The sequence below is a fragment of the Psittacula echo genome (genome assembly GCF_963264785.1).
Source record: "Psittacula echo genome assembly, chromosome: 10".
In the NCBI taxonomy this organism is placed as follows: domain Eukaryota; kingdom Metazoa; phylum Chordata; class Aves; order Psittaciformes; family Psittacidae; genus Psittacula; species Psittacula echo.
In genome coordinates this window covers 20,964,965-20,986,025 of record NC_137741.1, presented here as the reverse complement: position 1 = coordinate 20,986,025, position 21,061 = coordinate 20,964,965, and the positions used below count along the sequence as shown (strand labels likewise).

Below are 21,061 nucleotides of genomic sequence, written 5' to 3'. Positions count from 1 at the left end.
GTCATTTCTGTTAAAACTAACTTGTCTTCCAAACACCATGAATGAGACACAGAAGCACAGCCCCAGATGTCTGCTCTGTCCAAACCCTCTCTGCCATTTACTGGCATATTAAGAAAACATTTGAGGTTAAAGTACAAGGCAAAAAATTACTGGCAAATATAAGTGGGGGTTATTGCAATCTCAACTTCCACCAACATAGCGCCGCTGGCTCCAACAAGCTGCCTTGGAGGCGCCTGCCAGCCGACTGCACGCCTTCACAACGGCTTTCTCCTTCCCCAGCCCATGGAAAACTTCCTTAAGACTTCCTGCACAAGCAGCTTCATCCATGAAGACTTCTGCACAACACACAGGGACACGGCTTCCTTTGTCACCTCGTCTTCAGTCCCCAAAAACTACTGCAGCAGATAGAAACGTCTGTAAAATTTAAACGCTTCCCTTGCTTGTTCCTCCTCCAGTCTTTTGTGCCAGGAGATAATACCAGAAAACAAAACTGGAGAAAGGTTATCCTATGAGCAAGCCTGTACCCTGCATTCCCAGAGGACTGCCAACTTCAGATTAAGCAGCAGACCTCAGGCCCCATGATAGCTACAAAACAAGCTGCACTGATCAGTTTTTGTGAACCAAGAGGCACATTTCATTGTTTAGTCTAAAGACGGTAAATACTTTTGAGTAACAACCTCACTTGCTACAAAACCATAAAAACGAAGAACAATGCTGCAAGCTTGTGCTGGATCCAACTCAACAAGAGGTGTGATTTTTAACTGACAAGAATAAGTTACTGAATCACTGGTAGGAAAGTTCCTGACTGTGTTTTGAAATAATCCTTCTCTTCTAAAAATAAATCTTCAGTGATTTAATTTATAGCAATACATTACATTAGAGTTATACTGGCCCAACTTTCAGCCAGCTTTTGACAACGCTCAACCCTCAAACGAACCTAGAAAAATACTCCTCATAGCTCCAAGCAGCACAGTGACTGCAAACCAGAATGAAGCCTGAAATATGATGTGATTTGTAAAATCAAGATGTGAATCTAACACAAAAGTGTGGCAGTCTTTTATACTTTCTCAGTTATTCTCTCATAGTGATGTGAATCCAGAGCTGCTCTGGACTGCAAAACTGACAGCCCTCAAGTCACACAGGTGAAAAAAATATGTGACTTACTGAACTAGCAACAAAAATCAAAGCCACTCCAGCTTCAAACACAAGAGCTCCTGCGCCTGGATTGTTTTATGCATTGTCACACTAAGTAATGTCTTTTTGCTTTCACAACAAAGAACAATTTGTTCATTTCCTTGCCCTCCAAACAAGCATCTTTCCCTGTTGTTTAAGCCACAGCACAAGGAAGAGAAATAACATTTAAACAAAAATACCCACTTCAACTCCTAAACCAACAAAGAAAACCATACATAGGAGAATACATGTCACAGATTCACAGCTGTGGTCAGCTGCAGCCCATCGAACAGCTTCAGCAGGGCCACACAGAATAATCCCCTCTTCACCAGGCTGAGGGGAGGAATCTCCCATACATATCCCGCTACTCCATCCTGATAGAATTCCTGCTGCTTGCTTTTAAGCCCTTGAAGCAACTCAAATCTTTGATCAGCATTAGAGCTGATGGAAAACCATTAGCTCACTTATGTAGGCATATGCACATACTAAACAATGGCTATTCATATTTTGTTCTAATGTTAATAGACCATTATCTCTTTTCTAATGAAGTTACAGTACTTTCTTCTTTTCCTCCACAGAATGGTTAATTAAAATACCAGTTTCTACTTTAAACTAATTCTACTGGACAAAAGGTTTCATTTATTTATATATACATATTTTTAAAAATATGCATACATACACATATAAAATAAAACATACAAAAAATTGTGTTAAAACTCTAATGGCCTCTCTCCAGTCCTAAGTATCCCACTTTTCCCTCTCTTTTAGTGAAGTGCACAAGGACTGTCAAAATGCATGTACTGAACAGCTTCAAGTGCAAGCAGCTCTTTTATTGACTATCGGATATATTGGAAACACATAAACTTTGAATGGAAGCACCCCAAAGCCAAATGAATAACAGACTATTAGGCTATTAGCTATACTATTAGCTCTACCTCCCACCTTTCCTCTTTTTCTTCTGGAAGAGCTGCCCTGCCGGTACAGCAGAAACCGAAATGCCAGCCTAAAAATAGAAAGCAAGAAAAGAGAGGGGAAAAAAAGGTGGTGTGGGGGGAAAGAACGGGAACTGAGCAAATAAGCACAGTGAGAAGCTCTGTAATACAAAACTGTCTCCAGCTTCAAAGTCATCAACCAATCGTAATCTAATAAATGCTTCTTTATTCTTCTAAAATCAGAACACTTGAACTGTCTATTTTTATTCCTGTTTAGAAGCAGCTATCTCAACAGGGCTTTCAAACCAGTAGAGCCTGGCATGCAAAGCAGTGACTTACAAAACTCAATTTCAAGCCATCATTTCCCAGACCTTCACTTGCTTGTATGGGTTCATTTGTCTGGCACACCAATGCCCTACAGCACAGACACCATTAGCAGAAAATGGGGAATTAAAGGGAGGAAGCTGAGGGGATGTTTACATGAAACTATTCTTTTAACCCAGAACACTACTTAAGGGTTCTCCCTTCTTGACTGTACACCATTCCTTGTATCTAAATGGCTACAGAGCTCTTCTGATATCCTAAGACACATATTCTCCAAGTGCAATCATCAGGAATTGCAATACTTCAGACAGATGTGCATTAAAGCTTGTTCTTCTGGCCCTCAGACATGCCAATAGGAATTGCTAGGTACCCTTCAGGCACTGAAAAATCAAGGCAATAAGCAGCTGTACTCCGGATGAGTCTGGCAAATACACAAGCATAACGAAATACCACCTCTTGAGTACCCAAGCATCCTCAGCACTTTCATACTTTCTTCGCGAGGAGGTTGCCTGGAGAAGTTGTGGATGCTCCATCATTGGAAGTGCTCAAAGTCAGGTTGGATGGGGCTTTGGGTAACCTGATCTAAAAAAAGATGTCCCTTGCTCTGCCAAGGAGCTGGACTAGCTGGTCTTTGAAGGTCCCTGTCAACACAAACCATTCTATGATTCTAAAATCCTAGAGGCCTCCTCCTGTTTTTCATTGAAAATTAGTTTTATTAATATAATTATCAATGCTGTATTATGAATATGCTATGATTTACCAGTATAATGCAGAAAGAGCTGACTCCTGTTTTCCATCCAGAGCATGGGAAGATGCACCCTCAAGAGTAATGTTTGTGTATTGTATATGGAACACTGTAGCAGGTCTTAAGATGTTTGCACCCTAAATGTCACTTTGCCTCTCCCCCCCATTAACCTCAGGTAACTCACCCAAGCTCTCTGGACTTCACTCTTCTCATCAGCAAAAGGAGGTATAAATCCTTCGGCTCTAAAGGACTTTAAGATCTGTGGTTAAAACGAGAGGTCACAATTGCTCCCCCTTCAATAGCACATGGGACCTTCAACAGGTTATGGAATGACCATAATGAAAATGTCTTTAAAAGGACTCAATGAATATTGTATATAAAGATACTTCATTATTTTTAAATGAGAGAAGCTGACGGCATTGGAGCTTAAACATAGCCCTTCAAAGAAAATAACCATTTAAAATACACAAGGACTGATCTGGACGTTATTTTGCTCTTAGGAAATCTAAGTGATCATGATCTCAAGCATTATTTCTCAATCCTTAATTTTAGTGAGGAGATACATTAAATACAGTTTCCCACAGCAAGAATTCAAATTCAGCTTGTGTCAGTACCTTTGAAAAGAGCATTTATTTCTAACTTGTAAATGATTCAAAAGAGAAAACTTAATTAAGGCTGTTGTTTCCAGCCAGATGGCCAGCTATTAGTTTTCAGTCATCTCATTTGGAACAATTCACCCGAAGTCTTCAGTTGCAAAGGAGTTTTAAAGCAAACCACGACACTGCCCAGCACTGTTGGTGGCTGCCAAAACGTTCAGTAAGGCACAGCTATAGATACAGAAATGTTTGGTTTTTCCAACTGGTGTTGCTGTGGGTTATGGTTGTGTAAGTCCACGAACAACAGCACAACCGCTTGACAGACACACATTGCTTTCATTTAACACTTTGTATTTGGATGGCATTAAATTCACATATGGTTATATAATATTCCTTAAATGAAAACATGAGGCTACATGTATAGTGTTTCCCCTGGACTTGTGCTAACAGACTTCAAACTTAAGCTCAGTAGCAGACCACTGTGGTATGATGTGTATCAACCAGTCAAAATATTCCATGTGTACAGGAGGCACCAGCACAGAGATGAATAGATAAATATTATGCAAACCCAGTTAAGGTTTACCACTAAACATCTATGGAATTCTAATATTCTCACTGACGTAGCACTTAGATATTTTCAAAGAAAGTTTCCAACAAAAATGAAAAGTGCTTTCTTGGGACAAGTGAGACGCTGAGCAGCAACAGAGAGCTTTTTAAAGCAGCAAGGTATCGGGTTTTGCAACAGAGTCCACCTCTTGAGATTTTAAGAGCTTTTCACAACTGCTGTTAAATTCTCTGACATCCTTGTGAGGCAAGTATTGTATGTGCTAGGTAGCTAAGTGTAAGGTACAAGCAGGTTGAACCTTTTGCTCAATGTTCCATAGCGGTATGGAACAAACCCTGCTGTTCTCAGTCTTCCCTAACCACAATGTACATTCATTATGCAGTAATCCACAACTGAAAACCTATCTTAATTCACTTATGTTTGGGAAAAATAAATATGCACTTGCCACTCTATACATGAACTTTCAGCCTATATAGTTCTACCAAACAAGCTAAACCAGATATGGGAAAAAGTTTCAATGATCATCTGTCTACCTACACACGAGTTATTTCTGGTATCTAATTCAAAGCAAAGCTCAAAGCAGCATGCAGACTGCTGGCAGACTTTTCCTGGTGACAGAAATCAGCTATAAAGTTGTATTAGCTTTGACAATCAGACAGTGATTACCTACTTCTTTAAAAAAAAATCACAGTTATTTCTCTTGTAAAGCTGGTTTCTAACGCAGTGATTTCAAATCAGCTGGATGCCACTTTCTGCCATTCTAACAGTCACCTTCTGCAAAAGCTCCACTGGCCATAAAAAACAGAATGCCACCAAATTTTGAACAAAGAACAGCAACATGAAACAGGCTGGTAAGACAGCTTTGACTTGTGGTGAAGCTTATGGTCAGTAAATCAGGTAAATTTAGGCCCAAGAAGCAGATATGGAGAAAGATTAGCTAAACTGTACATAAGTTTCACCATTCCAAGCTCATCTTACAAGGTAACTGACGTGAGGTCTCACTGCAGCTTTGCTTGAAGGTTCCAGACCAACATCAATAATAATTCTAGAACTTTCCTCCAAGAGGCTGCTGACCATGGGGGAAGAAAGAAAGGATCAAGCTATTACCAGACTTTGAGCTCCTCTTAGTTCAAGGCCTATAATTGTGGGTGAGCTTTATCTAAGCCATGCAAGAGGAAACCCTATTCCTTCCTGTGTTCTATAGCTGTGTAGCAGAGGAGGTGGGAAGGGTGAAGCGCTTTATAAGGGCCTCACCACTTGTATGCAAGCTGGTGAGAAAGAAAGAAAAAGATAAAAACCACAGTGAGAACAGCCAAATGCCACCTTCTGCACAGGACCAGGAGCCACTGCCAACACCAAACCCACTGCCAGAGGTATCTCAGCTACAACATGCGCGGAACCTCTGCCAAGTCACACTAGTGCCCATCAGAAACCCCTCCATGGAGCAGGAGCAAGAACTCTTCTGAAAATGAAATGCTGTGCAGAGAAGTATCATTTTCAACAAACTTTCAGCTAAACCCTACCTGGCTTCTGGACAGATTTCCAGCCCTGGGCTGACAAGTCCAGTCCTTGTGGCTCTGGAGACCTCAGCTCTCACAGGCTCTGGTGGGCAGGCTTCAAGTCCTACAAAGAACAAACCACAGAAGCCCCAAATGCCCTGAATTTAAAAGAGAAAAATGGATAATATTCAAACTAGAAACACCTCTCTCCTCCGTTCTCAGTTCACTGCTTTCTTGTGCTGACCTGACTCTCCTTTCTCTTGCATATAAATCAGAAGAAAATGTACTGAAATCCATGTAATAACACAAATGCAAAAGAAGTGGTAAAAGATTCAGACTCTAGGTGCTTATAAGCCTCTTATAGGCAAAGAGTGCTTTCTAAACACTGATACAATTGTTAAGATGCTGTTACATGCGTGCTATAAATTGGCTATGCATCTGACTCAAGAGGAACAACAATTTGTTCAACAAATAATAAGAAGAAAAGGTTCTTTCTGTACAGTTCCACATGTATAGAAACCACAGATTTTGTATCCCTGTGAAAAAAACCCACATCTGGTCTTTCCGAGTGTAGCAAAATTAAAGATGCTTGTAGTTGGGTCTTTGTCTTACACAGCAACACTTAAAATCTAGTTATAGAGAGAAAGTAAAACTGGGGGGAAAAAATGTTCTCTAGCTGTTAAGTAGGTAAAGCAACAATAATTGCAGACTGAGCACAAAAACAAAGAGGCCTTCTCATGTTCCAAAGACGCCTTCTACTAAGCCCAGTACTTTTGTGAACTTCAACTGTTCTACATCTGTGAAGAGTAAGTGAATTTCTCTTTCGTGAGGCTCACCAGTGAGATTTGAAATTTCATCATGTCTTCCGCATCAACAGCAGATCCTAATACTTTAAAAATGCAATAAAATTGACTCCTTGTACAATAGCAAAATGCTGAACACAAGCAGGCTGAAGACTCAAACTCACAAAGAACAATTACCATTTTTCTCCCCATGCTTCCCAGTGTTCTTTCCTCAGTGCTGCTTCTATCTACCAAGCCCTGCAGCTTCAGAAGCATACTCTTGATGTAAGCAAGGCTTGTACCGTTAATCATGTTGATATTCTCCACTGCAGAGAAAGGACTGATGGGTCAATACTTGGAGCAGTTGCTGGGGCACACAATCCCACAGATTTCCTGACCTACTCATTTTGAATAGCCTGAAGTCTGCCTGTACCACACACAGCCACGTAGAACAGAGAAACCTACCTTGCTGCTACACGATCGAATCTGGACACCTGAAACTGCACAGCTGCAGCAGCTTAGGTTTAATGGGCTTCATAGAACCCTGGAATGGTTCGTGTTGGAAGGCACCTTAAAGCTCATCCAGTTCCAACCCCCTGCTATGGGCAGGGACACCTTCCACTAGAGCAGCTTGCTCCAAGCCCCGTCCAATCTGGCCTTGAACACTGCCAGGGATGGGGCAGCCACAGCTTCTCTGGGCACCCTGTGCCAGCGCCTCAGCACCCTCACAGGGAAAAGCTTCTTAGTTTAACAATGAAGGTTTCCTATTCTGAGGCTCACACAGTTCCTGAGGGATCCTCTAAAAAGCAGAGCAGCATTATTTCTTACCTGGCTGGGCTCTTCTGAAGATTAAGGTTACAATTCCTGCTTTAAGTAGGGCTCCTACTACTATGCACAACTAATTTATTCCTGCTCATATTTGTAACCTATGACTTCTGAAGGATCAAGCCTTTAATACAGAAAGAGAGAGCTCTGGCTTTTTATTCTGTTCTATGGTTCACAGTACCAGTAGCAATCAAACTTCCCTGCTTGCCTAAGGGCAAGTCCCACAAGTCCCACCATTCTGTCAGTGGTGGTAAAGAGATGGGTGAGCAAATGAGGATCAGGTCTAAAACGCTTCACAACATCTTTAAAAGCAGTATTAGCTGCAACAATTGACACATTATTGTCTCTTTAGTTACACAGAGAGTTGTGCTACCAGTGACAAGAGCCCAATTATTAACAACTTCCTTGCCTTTATGCTTGCACTCAAGTCACATGTAGCAAAACGTAATTAGCAAACGTTTGCTGAGCTTGGTGGAGTCAGCCTACAACAACCAGAGTGTCTGAGCAAGAACCTCTGCCCTGTCTTTATTCCCTTGCTCCTGTCTGCTCTCTTCACTACCAATCAACACAAGCAGCTTTCGACTGGAAAAAGCTTTTTACACAGCACATCAAGGCAGACAAGGCCAGAAGTTAATGAGGACTATTCATAAGCCTTACTGGAAGAGAGTGCTGCATCCCATCCCTGAACATTTAATTGCACTCAATAGAGGAAAGCTAGGAAAAAAAATAATAAAAGAACAGAAAAAGATAATTTGGGAATAAAATCTGATTTCAATTTAATTCAAGCACCGTTTGGCCCTATTTATTTCATGAAGTAGTTCATGCAGGATAATGACATTACTGTGCCTCTAACAGCATTAGAAGCTCCTAATAAATTAACAAGTGAAAATTAATGGCTGCTCAGTCCATTAAATCTTGTTAATTTTATTTTTGTTGCAATAATACAGCAATCACAAGTTTATATTATTAAACCAATATTTATTAGAAGGGCTCATTTTAATTGGATCCCTGATGTGATAATCCCATACAGTGTGTATTTCTTGGTTTCATCCATTTTTTGCATTTATTTCTCATTATATTTAAATGAGTGCAATGTTCAGGGTCTTTTCCTAATACTATAAAAGTTAAGCAACCATTTTAAACATTTTATTTCACAAAGATTCAACACTTACTACACAATATAATGAGGATCTCATGACTCCTTTCAGAAGCTATTTTAAATATTTTAGCCTCTTGAGAAAGGGGAGAGGAAAAAGGCAGAGATATGAATATCTGAAATCATCTCAACAAATGGTAAAATACATTCTTCCCCTTAGCCCATAGTGTTCTATGGAAACACTGCAGTTGTCTTTCAAGGCAAGAGGAGATTTACCACCAGTTTTAATGCAAAACGTTAACTGGCCTGCACAGCTCAGGAACCAAAAGATATTGACAAAAGGTTTTGAATTATACTGGCTGCTGACAGAGACACCACAAATTTCAGAAGACATCTTGCTAAGGCTGGTCTGATGTGCTATTCCTACAGCAACTGCCCTGAGGAAAGGGGCTGCACCACTGGGCAACACTTTCTTCCCTCATTTCCTTCTCCTCTCCCCAGTTCCTTCGTCTCTACTAACAAAACCAAATGTGTAGTTCCTCCTGAAATGGTTGTAGCAACATTATTGCTTCAGCTAAACAGTAGTCAGTTTGATTAAATGTCAACTACATGTGCTATTATCCAGGCTAATATAATAGGCAACAACTCTGGGAGAAGTTGGAGGGGCTGTGGGGAGCAGAAATCTGTGTCCTAAGAAAGGGGTTTGACCTTTGGGGAGACAACAAGGAGGAAGATGAGAAAGGCACTGATGGACAAGTAGGACTGCAGGCAGAAAGCATATCTGACTAAAGGCCTATGTACACTCACTGTATTTTCACCTTTAGACTTGATCTGCAGAGTCACACTAATTCCACAAAGTTAGTTCCCAGCAGCTTTGTAAAGCAGTGTGTACCCTACAGCTATCGCTGCCACAGCTCAGCGAGCTCACGTGGGCACTGCTGGCAGGATGGTTGTGGCAGCACAAAGATTAGGACAGGTCTGTAAAAACCTCTCCATAAAGCTAGGTCAGTGGACAGGTTAGTGGACACACTTTTGTAGGAGTAAAATTACCAGTAACAGGGAGCCAGCAAGTACAATGGCAGCATTTGCACACAGGGACTGGACTATAATTATCTCTAGTGCAGCACTGTTATGCCAAGCTAAAGTGCAGACAGTCTTAAACAAAGTCTATGCAATATTAAAGCTCCTTACATACAGGGACAAGCCAAAACTGAAAAGAAGGAAGGTTAAAACTGGTTTTAAAACAAATACACACATACGCACGTGGACACACAAACCTACTACTAGACCTCTGCTTATTGCTGACACCAGGCAGGCATCAGCCCCAGAAGAAGAACATACCTCACGGTCTTGCCAACAGCCTCTGTCACTTCTCATATTTACAGTGTCCATGTTTTCCTGGTCTCCAGGCCATCCTAACAGCATGGTCAATTCTTGTAAATATTATGTGATCAACTGCCAACACAACAGAAGGGATGCTCACACCCAAGATGCTCCTAAAATCACTTATGTATTCTCCCTGGCTTTCCCCTCCAAAATGTAAATCATTTAAGGAACACCTTGTTCAGCTGCTTTTAATAATGAAATGTGCCATGTTACCATTTCAGTTGGCACATTCTATCCTTATCAGATGAGTTCCATAAGAAATAACACCCACCACTTTTCAAAACTATTTTCTAAATTAAAAAGAACACCACTTAAAAGGAGGTGTTCCTTACACACAGGGCTCCTGGCTCCCCTAAAACCACTCCTGATACCAAAGGAAATAAATACAGTAATAAGTTCACAAGAAAAAATATGCATATGCAAATGTATTACAAAATGTCCTGAGATTTATGTCTTGATATGTGTAGTACCACTAAAGCTCTTGAAACAAAGCATTTACTATCCTCATCACATATCAGCAAGACTATATATATGCTGCACAGCTTTTAGAAATTGCTAAGTGCTCATCACATGTTCTGCAGTTCAGACCCTTATATAGGTTAAGAGTTAAAGATTCATCACAATTCAGAGGAATTTTACTTCTAGGGCACAAGGCTGACAGTTTTGTCAGGTGCACAGTATGGCCTTTCTTCACATCAGAAATGGTATTAGAAACTCATTGCTCTTCTAGCAGGGATCAAGTCCACAGGGTTATGTAGATACGTAATTCTTTAGTAATGTCAGCTAGACTTTGCCACCATTCCATGCTTACCATGCTCTTTGGTCTCAGAAGTGAATATAGCCATCAAAAAAAATTTGATAGCAGCTGGAGCAGACCTAAGCTTGCTCACAGAGCAAAGCAGAGAGGCCACAGACCCAAAACCCTGGCTGTGCTGAGGTATGTGCTAACAGCACACTGCCCTCAAGCCTGCCTGAAAAGTCACCAAAATACCCATCCTGAAAGCTGGGCCTTCAAGATCAAGGCAACTACCACAAAGGATATATTTTAATGCACAAAAGAATGTGTGGTTTCAGCTTTACCTCTCAATACAGCATGAAAAATGTCTTTCTGCCACACAGCCCCAGCCTGCTACAACTCACCAGGTCAGCTCCTGACACCAAAGCCCACCAGCTTGATACACAGAGGTTTAAAGGGAGCTCCCTTCTGGGGCAGGATGCGCTCTGGCAGCAGAGTGCCAGATGAGGGAAGGAGGAGGAAGTTCCTCTAAAGGAACCATTCTGTCCAGCCCCAGTAACTGCAGCACAAGAAACAATCAGAAGGTCTGAGACTGGATGGTTTCTCAGGTGGAAAAAAAAAAGGAAGGAAAAATCCTGCCAGCAGAGTGTTACACTGGAATCCTTGAAGGTCTCTCCAGCCTTTTGCTGCCTGTCACACATCCTTCCAACAGAAAACCCAGGGCCTGAGGTGTCTGTCACACCACCTAACAAATGGAGCACTTGCAAAGCGTTATACATGCTGAACAAGTACACAAGCAACTATTCATTGTTTAATAATCTGTCAGGAGATAGAATGTAGTATGTGTATTTCCAGTTCCAAGTAGATGAAAGTGACAGCAGGAATAAATTTCATATTTTAATTCTTCAGCCCTACAACAACAATTATTTTTTTTTCTTGTTCTTTCTTAAAAGAATCCCACCTGATCACTATAAGAATTTGCTGTGTAGCCCTTATTCCCATGAGCCATGTTTCTGCAAAGCTCAAGCACTCGTACATCTGAAACTTGCTTCGTCTCATGGATACAATAGCTAATTTTGGACTTACCCTACTCCTGCTGGGCCAGTCATCACTGGCATAGCTCCACTGTAGTTCAGTCTACTGATGCATTACAGAGAATGCACAACACGAACTAATCTTTAATGATGTTTTTTCCCCCTCCCTCCCCACCAACATACTTGAGTAAACAGTCAAATGACGTATGTAGAATTATTAAAAGAAAATCCAACACAACACCCAAACTAAAACCATACTAAAATTGTCTTGCAAGCACTAATTTCCAATGACATGGTAATCAGATTCACAGACACATTAGGACAAAGAGCACAGTCCAGAAAACACACAGCTTGAAGTCACAAGGCCTAGTTATAGTTCCAGATCTGCCACTGACTTCTAGACAAGCTGTTTCACATTTCCCCACCATTCCCCAACCTCTGATATATTAACCTCTCAGTATGCTGCTGAAGAGGGTCCAGTACAATCTAACCACATTCCCTCTGTAACATACATCCCAAATAATAAAAGTACACATAAAGTATCATGTTTAGAAACTAGTGCCAAGGCAGAAGGAGCTACCAGCAAAATATGCTGACACTTTTCCCATACCAAAGTTTAAGTTCCACAGGATCCAGGCTCTGTGTCATAAATGAACATGAGATGTTTTAATTTCTGTACAGATCTCTTTTAACCGAGCAAGGTCTAGGGGAAACATTCACTTCTGTGCAGGAGGAACAAGCAGGGCAGTCTTTGAAGGTGATAGCATTTACACATGTGGTATCTCTTTGGGTTGTTACTTACTTTCAATCTTGAAAATGATTTTTCTAAATGAAAGCATCTCACTCCACCCATCTCTTTGCTTCTTCTGCACCACAAAATGTCAAAACCTTCCTCCGTTACCTAATCCACCTTGTCACTAAAAGAAGTACCAAGAGGCTTCACGCTCTGCTCCCCAACAGGTCAGCCTCAGCTAGGCACAATACGCAGGTCATAGCAACAGGGCTACTCAAGTCATTTTCTTCTTTTGAAATGGTGTTTCAGGGAAGTGGTTTAAACAGAGTATCATCAACATGGAAACACACTGCTTACCAAGAATTGAAAAATAGAGGTTTTAAGGCATGTTTATCAGGTGGTAGCTCTACAGGTTTTGATTTCTGCTTCAACTAGGCAAAGCCAGAGTAACTAACAAAGGCTGAGGTGTCTATTCGCGTTACTGGCCAAAATCTTAGCCACAGTCAGTCATTCACTACCAAAAAGGATGAGGAGAATTTATTTTTCCTTTAAAAATTAAAAACTTCACTACTATAGCTGGAAGAAAATGTTAGGAGTTCCAAACATCTACATTTCTAAGCTACTTGCTTCACTTTTCCATGCAACAGATGCTGCTTTGTATTAGCTGCTGCATATTAAATCATTGTGACAACCAAGAAAGCATACATTTGTTTGTGCGAGAGAGAAGCATGAATACACACACAGAGATATCTTCTCACGCAGAAGCATACAATTATGCAGCAGTCAAATATTTGGGATGAACTTTGGCCTTTGTTTAACAAAAAAAAACCGTACCCTCAAACAACAATCAGTAACAGAATCAGCAGTCATCTGGCTGAGCTCACAGAAAGCAACAGATCTGCAGCAATAAAACACCACTTGTGGCCAGCTATTTGAAAGCGACTAGGAAATATTTTCTTAGATGGGATACTTATATACACGTCCTTTATGATTTATGACGGTCTTATGGATTGATCTCAGAATGGAGGCTAAAAATAAAGTCTACGTTAATTCAAAGAATATGAAAAGCCCAAGTTTTATCCCCTCTCACATGCTTTTGCTGCACTCCACACAATCCCCTTCAGCCATTCCATTTGCATTCCCGGTTTAAAAAGTAATTTGAAAACATATGCACAGCAGGGCTCTAAATCAGAGAGTAATATCTGTCTAGCTAATATGGAAGAAACCAAGCAACCCAAACAAAACCATTTTCCTGATACATTAATCAAAAGACAATCTGCACATAACAGTACCGGAGAACACACTGAAACTTTTGACAATGAGAGTATCCACAATAATAAGTGTAACTGTAACTCAGAGCGCTTCCAACTTTTTTTTATCTCGGCTGGAGACATGTTTTCTCCCCTGCATTCCCCTTTTACTTTCTTCCTCTCCTGTTACTAGACAGCAATCCAATTCTCTAGCCAGTTATATTTTTCTTAAACTATATATAGAGCGAGAATAGAGCATGCAGGAGAGGACTAACACCGCACCGAAGTGTAGCGGGGCTGGAAAGCAAAACAAGCCCTCTGCCAAGCTGTGCAGAGCATGCCGAGCCCCTCCGGAGACGCCTGCGACCTTAGGGCCTCCGAGCACCCCAGGGCCGCCTCAGGGGTACCGAGGCCGCGGTACCCCTTGCTTTGGGCGCCCCCCACCACCACCGCGGACCCCCCGTACCTGGGGATGGTGATGCACTTGGTGTTGATATTCTGGGTGGTGATCGCCTTCTCCAGCTCGTCCAGCTGCCCGGTCTTCTTCAGCTTCTTCACCAGGCTCTTCACCGCCTTCTCGCACCATTTCTCCTCCTGCCCGTTCTGCTCCCCTTTCTTCCAGCCCAGGAGCCGCTTGACGATGGGAGGAGTGAAAGGCAGGATGGAGGACATGCTGGCTCGCTCGGCAGCGCCCTGCCGCTGGCTCCGCGCTGGCCCCGCCGCCCCCCGCGCTGCTCCGCTCCGCTCTGCTCCGCGCAGGCCCCGCCGCGCCGCGGGCAGCACAAAGCCCGGCCCCGGGCGGCGGTGGCCTGGCCTAGCCCTGCGCCGCGCTGCTCTGCTCGCCCGCCCCGCCGGTGCCTCAGCACCTCGGGCACGCGGCACCAAACTTTGCCCGGAGTTCGCCGCCTCTCCACGGCGGCAGCGGCAGCTCCCTCCTCCCGCTGCTGCCCCGCTCTGTGTGCGCGGAGCAGCACCCACTCCAGCTCATTCCCAGTCTGTCTCTCATGCAAATTGCCTGCTGGCCGCCCCGGCCCGGCTTCCACCCCCTCCTTCCCTCCCAAACACGCTCACTCACGCCGCCGAGGGAGGGCGGGGAGGCGGCCGGCCCGCCGGGAACTCCGCTCCCCCCCTCCCTTCCCCGCCGCCGGCAGAGGCCCCCGCTCCCCGGGCGGGACGGGGCTCTCCCTCCCTCGCTCCCTCCTTCTCTCAGCCCCGCTCCAAACGCGGCGCTCGCGGCCTTCCCGCCGCGCGCCCCCTCAGAGCAAAGGGCGGGAAGGTCCCCTCAGGGAGAGCCGCGGGCTCCCCACAGCCGAGGCCCCTGGTTCGGGTTTCCCCTCCTCGGAGCCATAAAAGCCCGTAAGTAACATCAGGAGCCTGAGACAAATCCAGTCGAGGGGGAAATCAGCAAATACAAACACGAGTGACAAAGCCCCCCCTTAGTGAAGGGTCCTCAGGCAGGGTGGGATTGATGCAGCCCCACCACAGTTGTTTCTCTATGGAAAGGTGTTTTTCCACACACAGACAGCTGAACACAACCTGGACAAGTCGTGCTCAGACAATCAGCAGGGTTTGTTTCAACCCCTTGAGTTTACTATTCCATTCCCTCAACTTTCCACCCTGAGCACTGGGTACCCACATAATGTTTGCCCCATATCAGGCACAAATGACTCTCTGGAGATGTTTACCACCAGACCTGCTCAGACGGAATGTTTCTGTCAGCTGGTTCAGATCTAGGTGTGTTGTGGAGATGCTTCGGGTTTGGCTGACTCAGGGAGGCATCCAGGTAAATTTCCAGTTTCTCTTTCCTGCTGCACACACTTGGGCTGTCAGACTTCATCATCGCTCCCTCAGCACTGAAAGACGGCCCAGGCCCTAAAAAACAGGTAAATTCAATCCATAAGCTGCTCAGGGCTCCAGTTCTCTGATAAACCACCCCAAAATGGCGCTGAGGTGGCTGGGGCACCTGCACCATCACCACCTGCCTCCACCGAGGCTGCTTCATGTTTCTGAACTCCATCTGCAACATAGCCCCTTGGAACAGCGGCCCAGGAGCAACAGGTAAGAGTTTTGGGGGACCCAGCTCCTAAATTGTGAGGTTTTGACCCAAAACACACTTCCCAGTTGTCTCCATCCTGTTGGAAAGGATGATGGTGAGCCCAAACTTGGGAAGCCTCAGGGCTGCTCGGCAGCTTGCAGACACACAGGTTCTTGCCAACCCACATTCTCATACTCCAGGTTCCAGTGCAACCCAGTGGGGAGACTCCTCGAAAGCCGGCATCCAAACCCTTCCCGTGCCTGCGGATTCCAAGCAGCCAGCCCTACAGATTGCCTTGTGGCAAGTTAGGAACCTAGGGGTTCAGACAGCGTCTGAGGCTCAGAGGCTTGGCTTTCACATGGGTTTAAAACAAGCACTGTGCTTTAGTCCAAATTGACAGGACCAAATTCTGAAATACCAATATTGGTACAAATTAAATACTCCTTTTTTCCCCTTTTTCTCCAGCATTCTCAGATTATTCCCAACATGCATTCCCCGAGTGTCTTGAATTTTGGAGGCTCACCACTAAAATCTTGGACCATTGCCCTGACCCAGTTTTTGGCTGCGTTGGTTGACATGCCTGAAGTAGAGGGATGTGGAACCCCTGTAGATGATCCCAGCATCACTTGAGGAAGTAGTTCCTCAATACCCTGAAACAATGCAGGACATTTTTGACACTCATTATGCTAAAATCAGGATGATTAAATTACTGACTTGCTGCTTCCATTAAGTTGCTGCATATTTGTGTTTGCAGAAAAGGCTTAGCTCCGGATAGGTGGTGATCAGTTCAGAATTTTAACTTTCACGTAAAATCTTGGTTTTCACAACTTTAGAGAATAACCTGAATATGTGAACCAAGTGAAACACAGATGGTGAAGTACATTTCTTCATGCAGAAATAAGTACTTATTACCATTTTAAATGTGGGGAAGTTTAAAGTCATCTCTTTCTATTTTCTTTATCTTGGCCTAGCACATCTAGTTAGTTCACAGCCAAGAAGATGATGACTGAGCATGAAGGACCCTTCTCAGACCTGGCATGTCAGTACTACATCAGGGTGATCTCAGTGCAGATTTCTGCTGGGGACTCTACCTGTTTCCTTCTAGTTGCTGTGGCTAGAAAATCATGGGGACCATTCCCTACTTTTTTCATCCAGAAACTTTGCAATAATGCTCAAATCTCATCTCTGCACTCAGAATTCATGCTGTGACCTCAATTCAGCCAGGCTTCCAGAACTTTCTGTACATATTCATGGGCTAATCTTCACTGTTACAGTCATATCACAAGCAATCAACTGGGTAAATTTGAATAAGGGGAAGGAGGGGAAAGAGCTGAGTGGTTTGCGCACACTTGTACAGTGATTTAGTGGCAAAAGGGTGAATAGAATTTGCTAAACACTAAACCAAACTGGGTCTCGGTTGCTTACAATCTTGTAAATGAGGCATAGGCAACTAAATCACTGATCTAAACTCACAGCAGTGCTGTTGAACACTACTGAAAACAAACATTTGGGTTTGGAATGCAGAATAAAGTTTCAAGATTAGGAACATCACATTTTATGGGAAAGCCTGTGTTCCTGCCGGGGTTACCTGTCAGAATGAACTGTTCTATTAAAATCTGACTTTCTGAACCTCTAACACAGTAATCCTTTATTTCAGAGAGTTTTGGACACTCTTATGGTGGAAAAATTAACAGGCAGGAAAAGACAGGACTCTCCCAGTTTTGCATGGTCTGGATCGGTTCGCTGGTTTACAAAACGTCTGACGTCTTGGAAGCCACCTCTGGGCAGGATAAGTTTATGCATTTCTTTGTGATATAATTTTTGCTTTGCTTTTTAAAAGTCATTGTTTAGGTGTAGTACAGGTTCAGTACTAATTGTGGTTTGGCCGTAGTGAAAAATAAACATGTATATAGTCTGCAGTAATGTGAGGAAACCAGCTACTTGGTTCATATACTTGAAGAAAAAAAAATACCCTTTAGAGCTATCTTGCATTCCTAAACCTTTTACTAATAGGCTAAGACCTTAACAATTAGTAAAATTAATCTCTACATACCTTGTTTATTAGTGGGATCAATGAATAGGAACAAAACTTAAACTTTACTTTCACAAAGAGAAAAACTGGGCTCTGATTCAGGAACAATATAAAATGAGAAGGAGAAACAAGAAGGTGTTTGCTGAAGCTTACACAAGCACATGTGCACCTTTATTAGAAGTATTTTTGATAGCCTCAAACTGACAAATAGCTTCTGTGCTTCACCTTATGTTCTCTTTATATCCTTCAAGTAAAGAAGAAGAAAGGAAGCCAGCTCCATCACCTGCCGCCACTCTCCTCAACACCCCTTGTCCTGGGGCGTGCTGGAACAGGCGTGCTGGAGGAAGCCTGGCCAGAGCTCTGGCTACGCTCAGCCAACAGACAGGTCTCAGAGGAGCCTGGTGCCTGCTGAAACAGCTCCCAGGCTGCATTGACATGCAGTTGTGGCTAGTCTGAAAATCAGGGAGTGGTTGAGAACCAGCTTCTAATGTACTGCCCCATTGCTCTTTCACTCCCTGACTGAAATATTAAGTAGAATTTCCTCTGTGGTCATACTTGTATATGGAAAGCAATTTGACAATGACACTGACCAAGACAGCTGAGAAGCAGGTGGACAACCTGTGAAATTCACGGCAAATAGGGATTTATTAGAGCTACAGCTAAGAGGGCTGTGACCTCCTCAACCCTATTTGCTCCACATTGCATAAGTAGCAGCCACACTAAAGGGTGAGGGTGAGATAGGCGGCAGTGAAAGTGAGGAGATAGTTTTAAATTGGGTTATATTCATAACTTAACTTGTAAATAAGGGCTACGACATTTAACTTTGAATCTATGTCACATACAGTATGCATAAACAAGGGAAAGTGTGGGAGCTTTCCTTGGTTAAGGTAATATATATATGTAGAACAGCATTTATATGCAAGCAAACCTATCTTAATCACTCAGAACAAACCTACAGGAAAATAACTTCTGGTGTGAGTCACGAAAAAAACAAGGTCATTCTAAGTTAATGTCGTCAGAGTTAACTTCAGCACTGTGAAATACACAGCTCAAACAAACGCTTTCAGGGTGCAGCATATGAGAAAACACATATACACACTAAGAAGTTGCTTTGTTGAAAATTCATAATACTTAAGAGTCACAAGCTAGTTCACCTGCCTTTTCCAAGAGGTTCCATAGTGTAAAAATCACAGAACCACCTCCAACCAAAGGTCTAGTTAAGCCAGAATCCTGTCTGTGACTATGGCAGTACCTCTTGCCTAAGGAAAAAGTACAAAGCAGCATGTCCAGAGTGATCCTTCTTCTAATACGCTCTACCAATTTTTGGCAATTATTTATGTAGGCACTCCTGAACTGGAGTTGATGTCCCTGGAAAGCCACAGACTCTTGCAGAATGTAGGCCATTCCTACACTGCAAGACCTCTTTGCTTCTGACTTACATTTACAAGTGGCCTTCACTAGACCCCCATATCCCACCTGGGACACAGAGCTACTCTAAAGATGAACTGAAATTTCCCAGTGATGCCTGTAAGATTCCCTCTTCCCTCATTACTCATTTTACAACAGGGGCAGCACTTGGTGATCATGCAGGAAGAGAAAGGGCAGTGCTGTGGTTAAAGCAGGTAAGTGCTCTCCTGGGACACTGGTGCTGTCCCCTCCTCGACACAATGCTCCCGTGTGATATGAAGCACCTTCAGCTAAAACTATGCATGTTTATGGTGTGCCCCTCGCTCTCAGGGGGTCTGGCTGCTCCCCTGGGATCAGGTTTGCAGCAGGGCACACGCAGCTGCACGGGAAGCTGCCGAGAGCTCTGCTTCAATAAAGCGGGACGTCCCTTTAGGGCCTCCTGAAAACCACACATCTAGCAGAGCTTCGAAAAGGGCAATTCTAATCCTGGTTTCCCCTGCTCATTGAAGGCTTGACTTTGAAATCTTAATAGACCTTATATGCTAGCTCTTAGCATGGTTTACTCACGTCCAGTAAGTAATGGCGGATGGCAGTTGACAGTATGGAGGATAGTTCTGTTGTTTCAGGTTTTTTGTTGTTTCATGAGAGACAATAAAGCCTCTTGCTGGGGACACCATGGCCTCTTCTCCTGCGCAGCTGTCAGAGGACAGGAGAGGTGTGTGCAGGGACACAAAAGCCTCCGGAGGCTGAGCCCTCGGCTGAACCACAATCACTTGTCTAAGGCCTGATCTAATCTTTACAAACATGCTAACAGCTTGAAATTAATATGCTTTCAATTAACCTGGAGATAAAACTGCCTACTAGAGACATCCATGAGGCCATGCAGATATCCTGACAGCATGGAGTTTTCAACACCCAGGGCTGCGGGGAGGCAGCACCTGCAAATGCTCAGCACTGCCAAGACTTTGCATACAAGTAGCTGCTGTCAGGCTGTTGCTCATACACTGCACACACACACTTGCCTGTTCCAAGTCTTGAACCTGAAGTTCCGTATTTTTAAAGTATGCCATGTGGTTCATATAAGATCCATACTCTCAGTTATAAGGACCTTGCTACTTATAAGACATTTCCATCCTCTGGCTGGCTACAGTTACTGAAATCCACGTAAAAGTGTACAGTTTCTTGAAGTACAAAAAGCACCAGCAAAAAAAGCTGACGCCAGAAGTAAGAAAGGAATAGGCCAGGCCCCAAAGCCCCAAACACACAGGCTTATTACAGGTAACACAAAAACTCCAACTCCCAGCCACAAGTGTTTTATTTGAGATTCTTTTCCTATGTCCATATACAACTGTCTGTCCCCTCTGAATTCCTTGCTGTGCCTACACCCTTTTCTTTGCCAGGGCACATCTGTTAAAGTCTTCATTTTGGCTTTTGAAGTGGGCATTTCATATCCAGCTGAATTCTAAAAAAGATCCTGAGCAAAGGCTTTTAACAAGTAAATATAAATATATTATTTTTATGAATAGGCCCCTGTTTTCTCATGTTCCACTTGCAATGGCCTCTTGTCCACAACTGCTGGCATGTCAAACCCTCTACGGGAAGAATCCACTTCTGAAGGAATATACTTTTTCTTCTCGTGCATAAGGGAGATTCTCAAGGAATATATTAGTGAAAAACTCACATGTTGTGCAGGGATTGGTCCCATCATGGAGCTACAACCTTGGGTAGCAGAACCCACTCTGGCACTGCTCCCCTAGCAGGATCAAGATTGAAACTGTGTCTCAGACACCCTCTGCTTGCTGTAGCACTTATGTTGAACCTGGGCAGAGCTTGAGGCTGCTTGTACCATACATACACACACACACACTCCCCAGAGAACAAATGCTTTGGATCTCAGCCCTGCCTCACCAA

General features: G+C 43.4%; 1 protein-coding gene across 4 annotated transcripts in view; it reads right to left on the bottom strand.

Moving 5' to 3' along the window:
• SMAD3 (SMAD family member 3) overlaps positions 1-14,564 on the bottom strand; it is a 71,242-nt gene extending 56,678 nt beyond the window's left edge. For all 4 annotated transcript variants that reach the window (XM_080626568.1, XM_080626569.1, XM_080626570.1 and 1 more), the window contains exon 1: positions 14,143-14,564. In XM_080626568.1, coding sequence (XP_080482694.1) covers positions 14,143-14,348 — 206 coding nt within the window. In that variant the 5' untranslated portion in view covers positions 14,349-14,564. The remainder of the gene's footprint in view (positions 1-14,142) is intronic.
• Between the last annotated feature and the right edge of the window lie 6,497 nt (positions 14,565-21,061).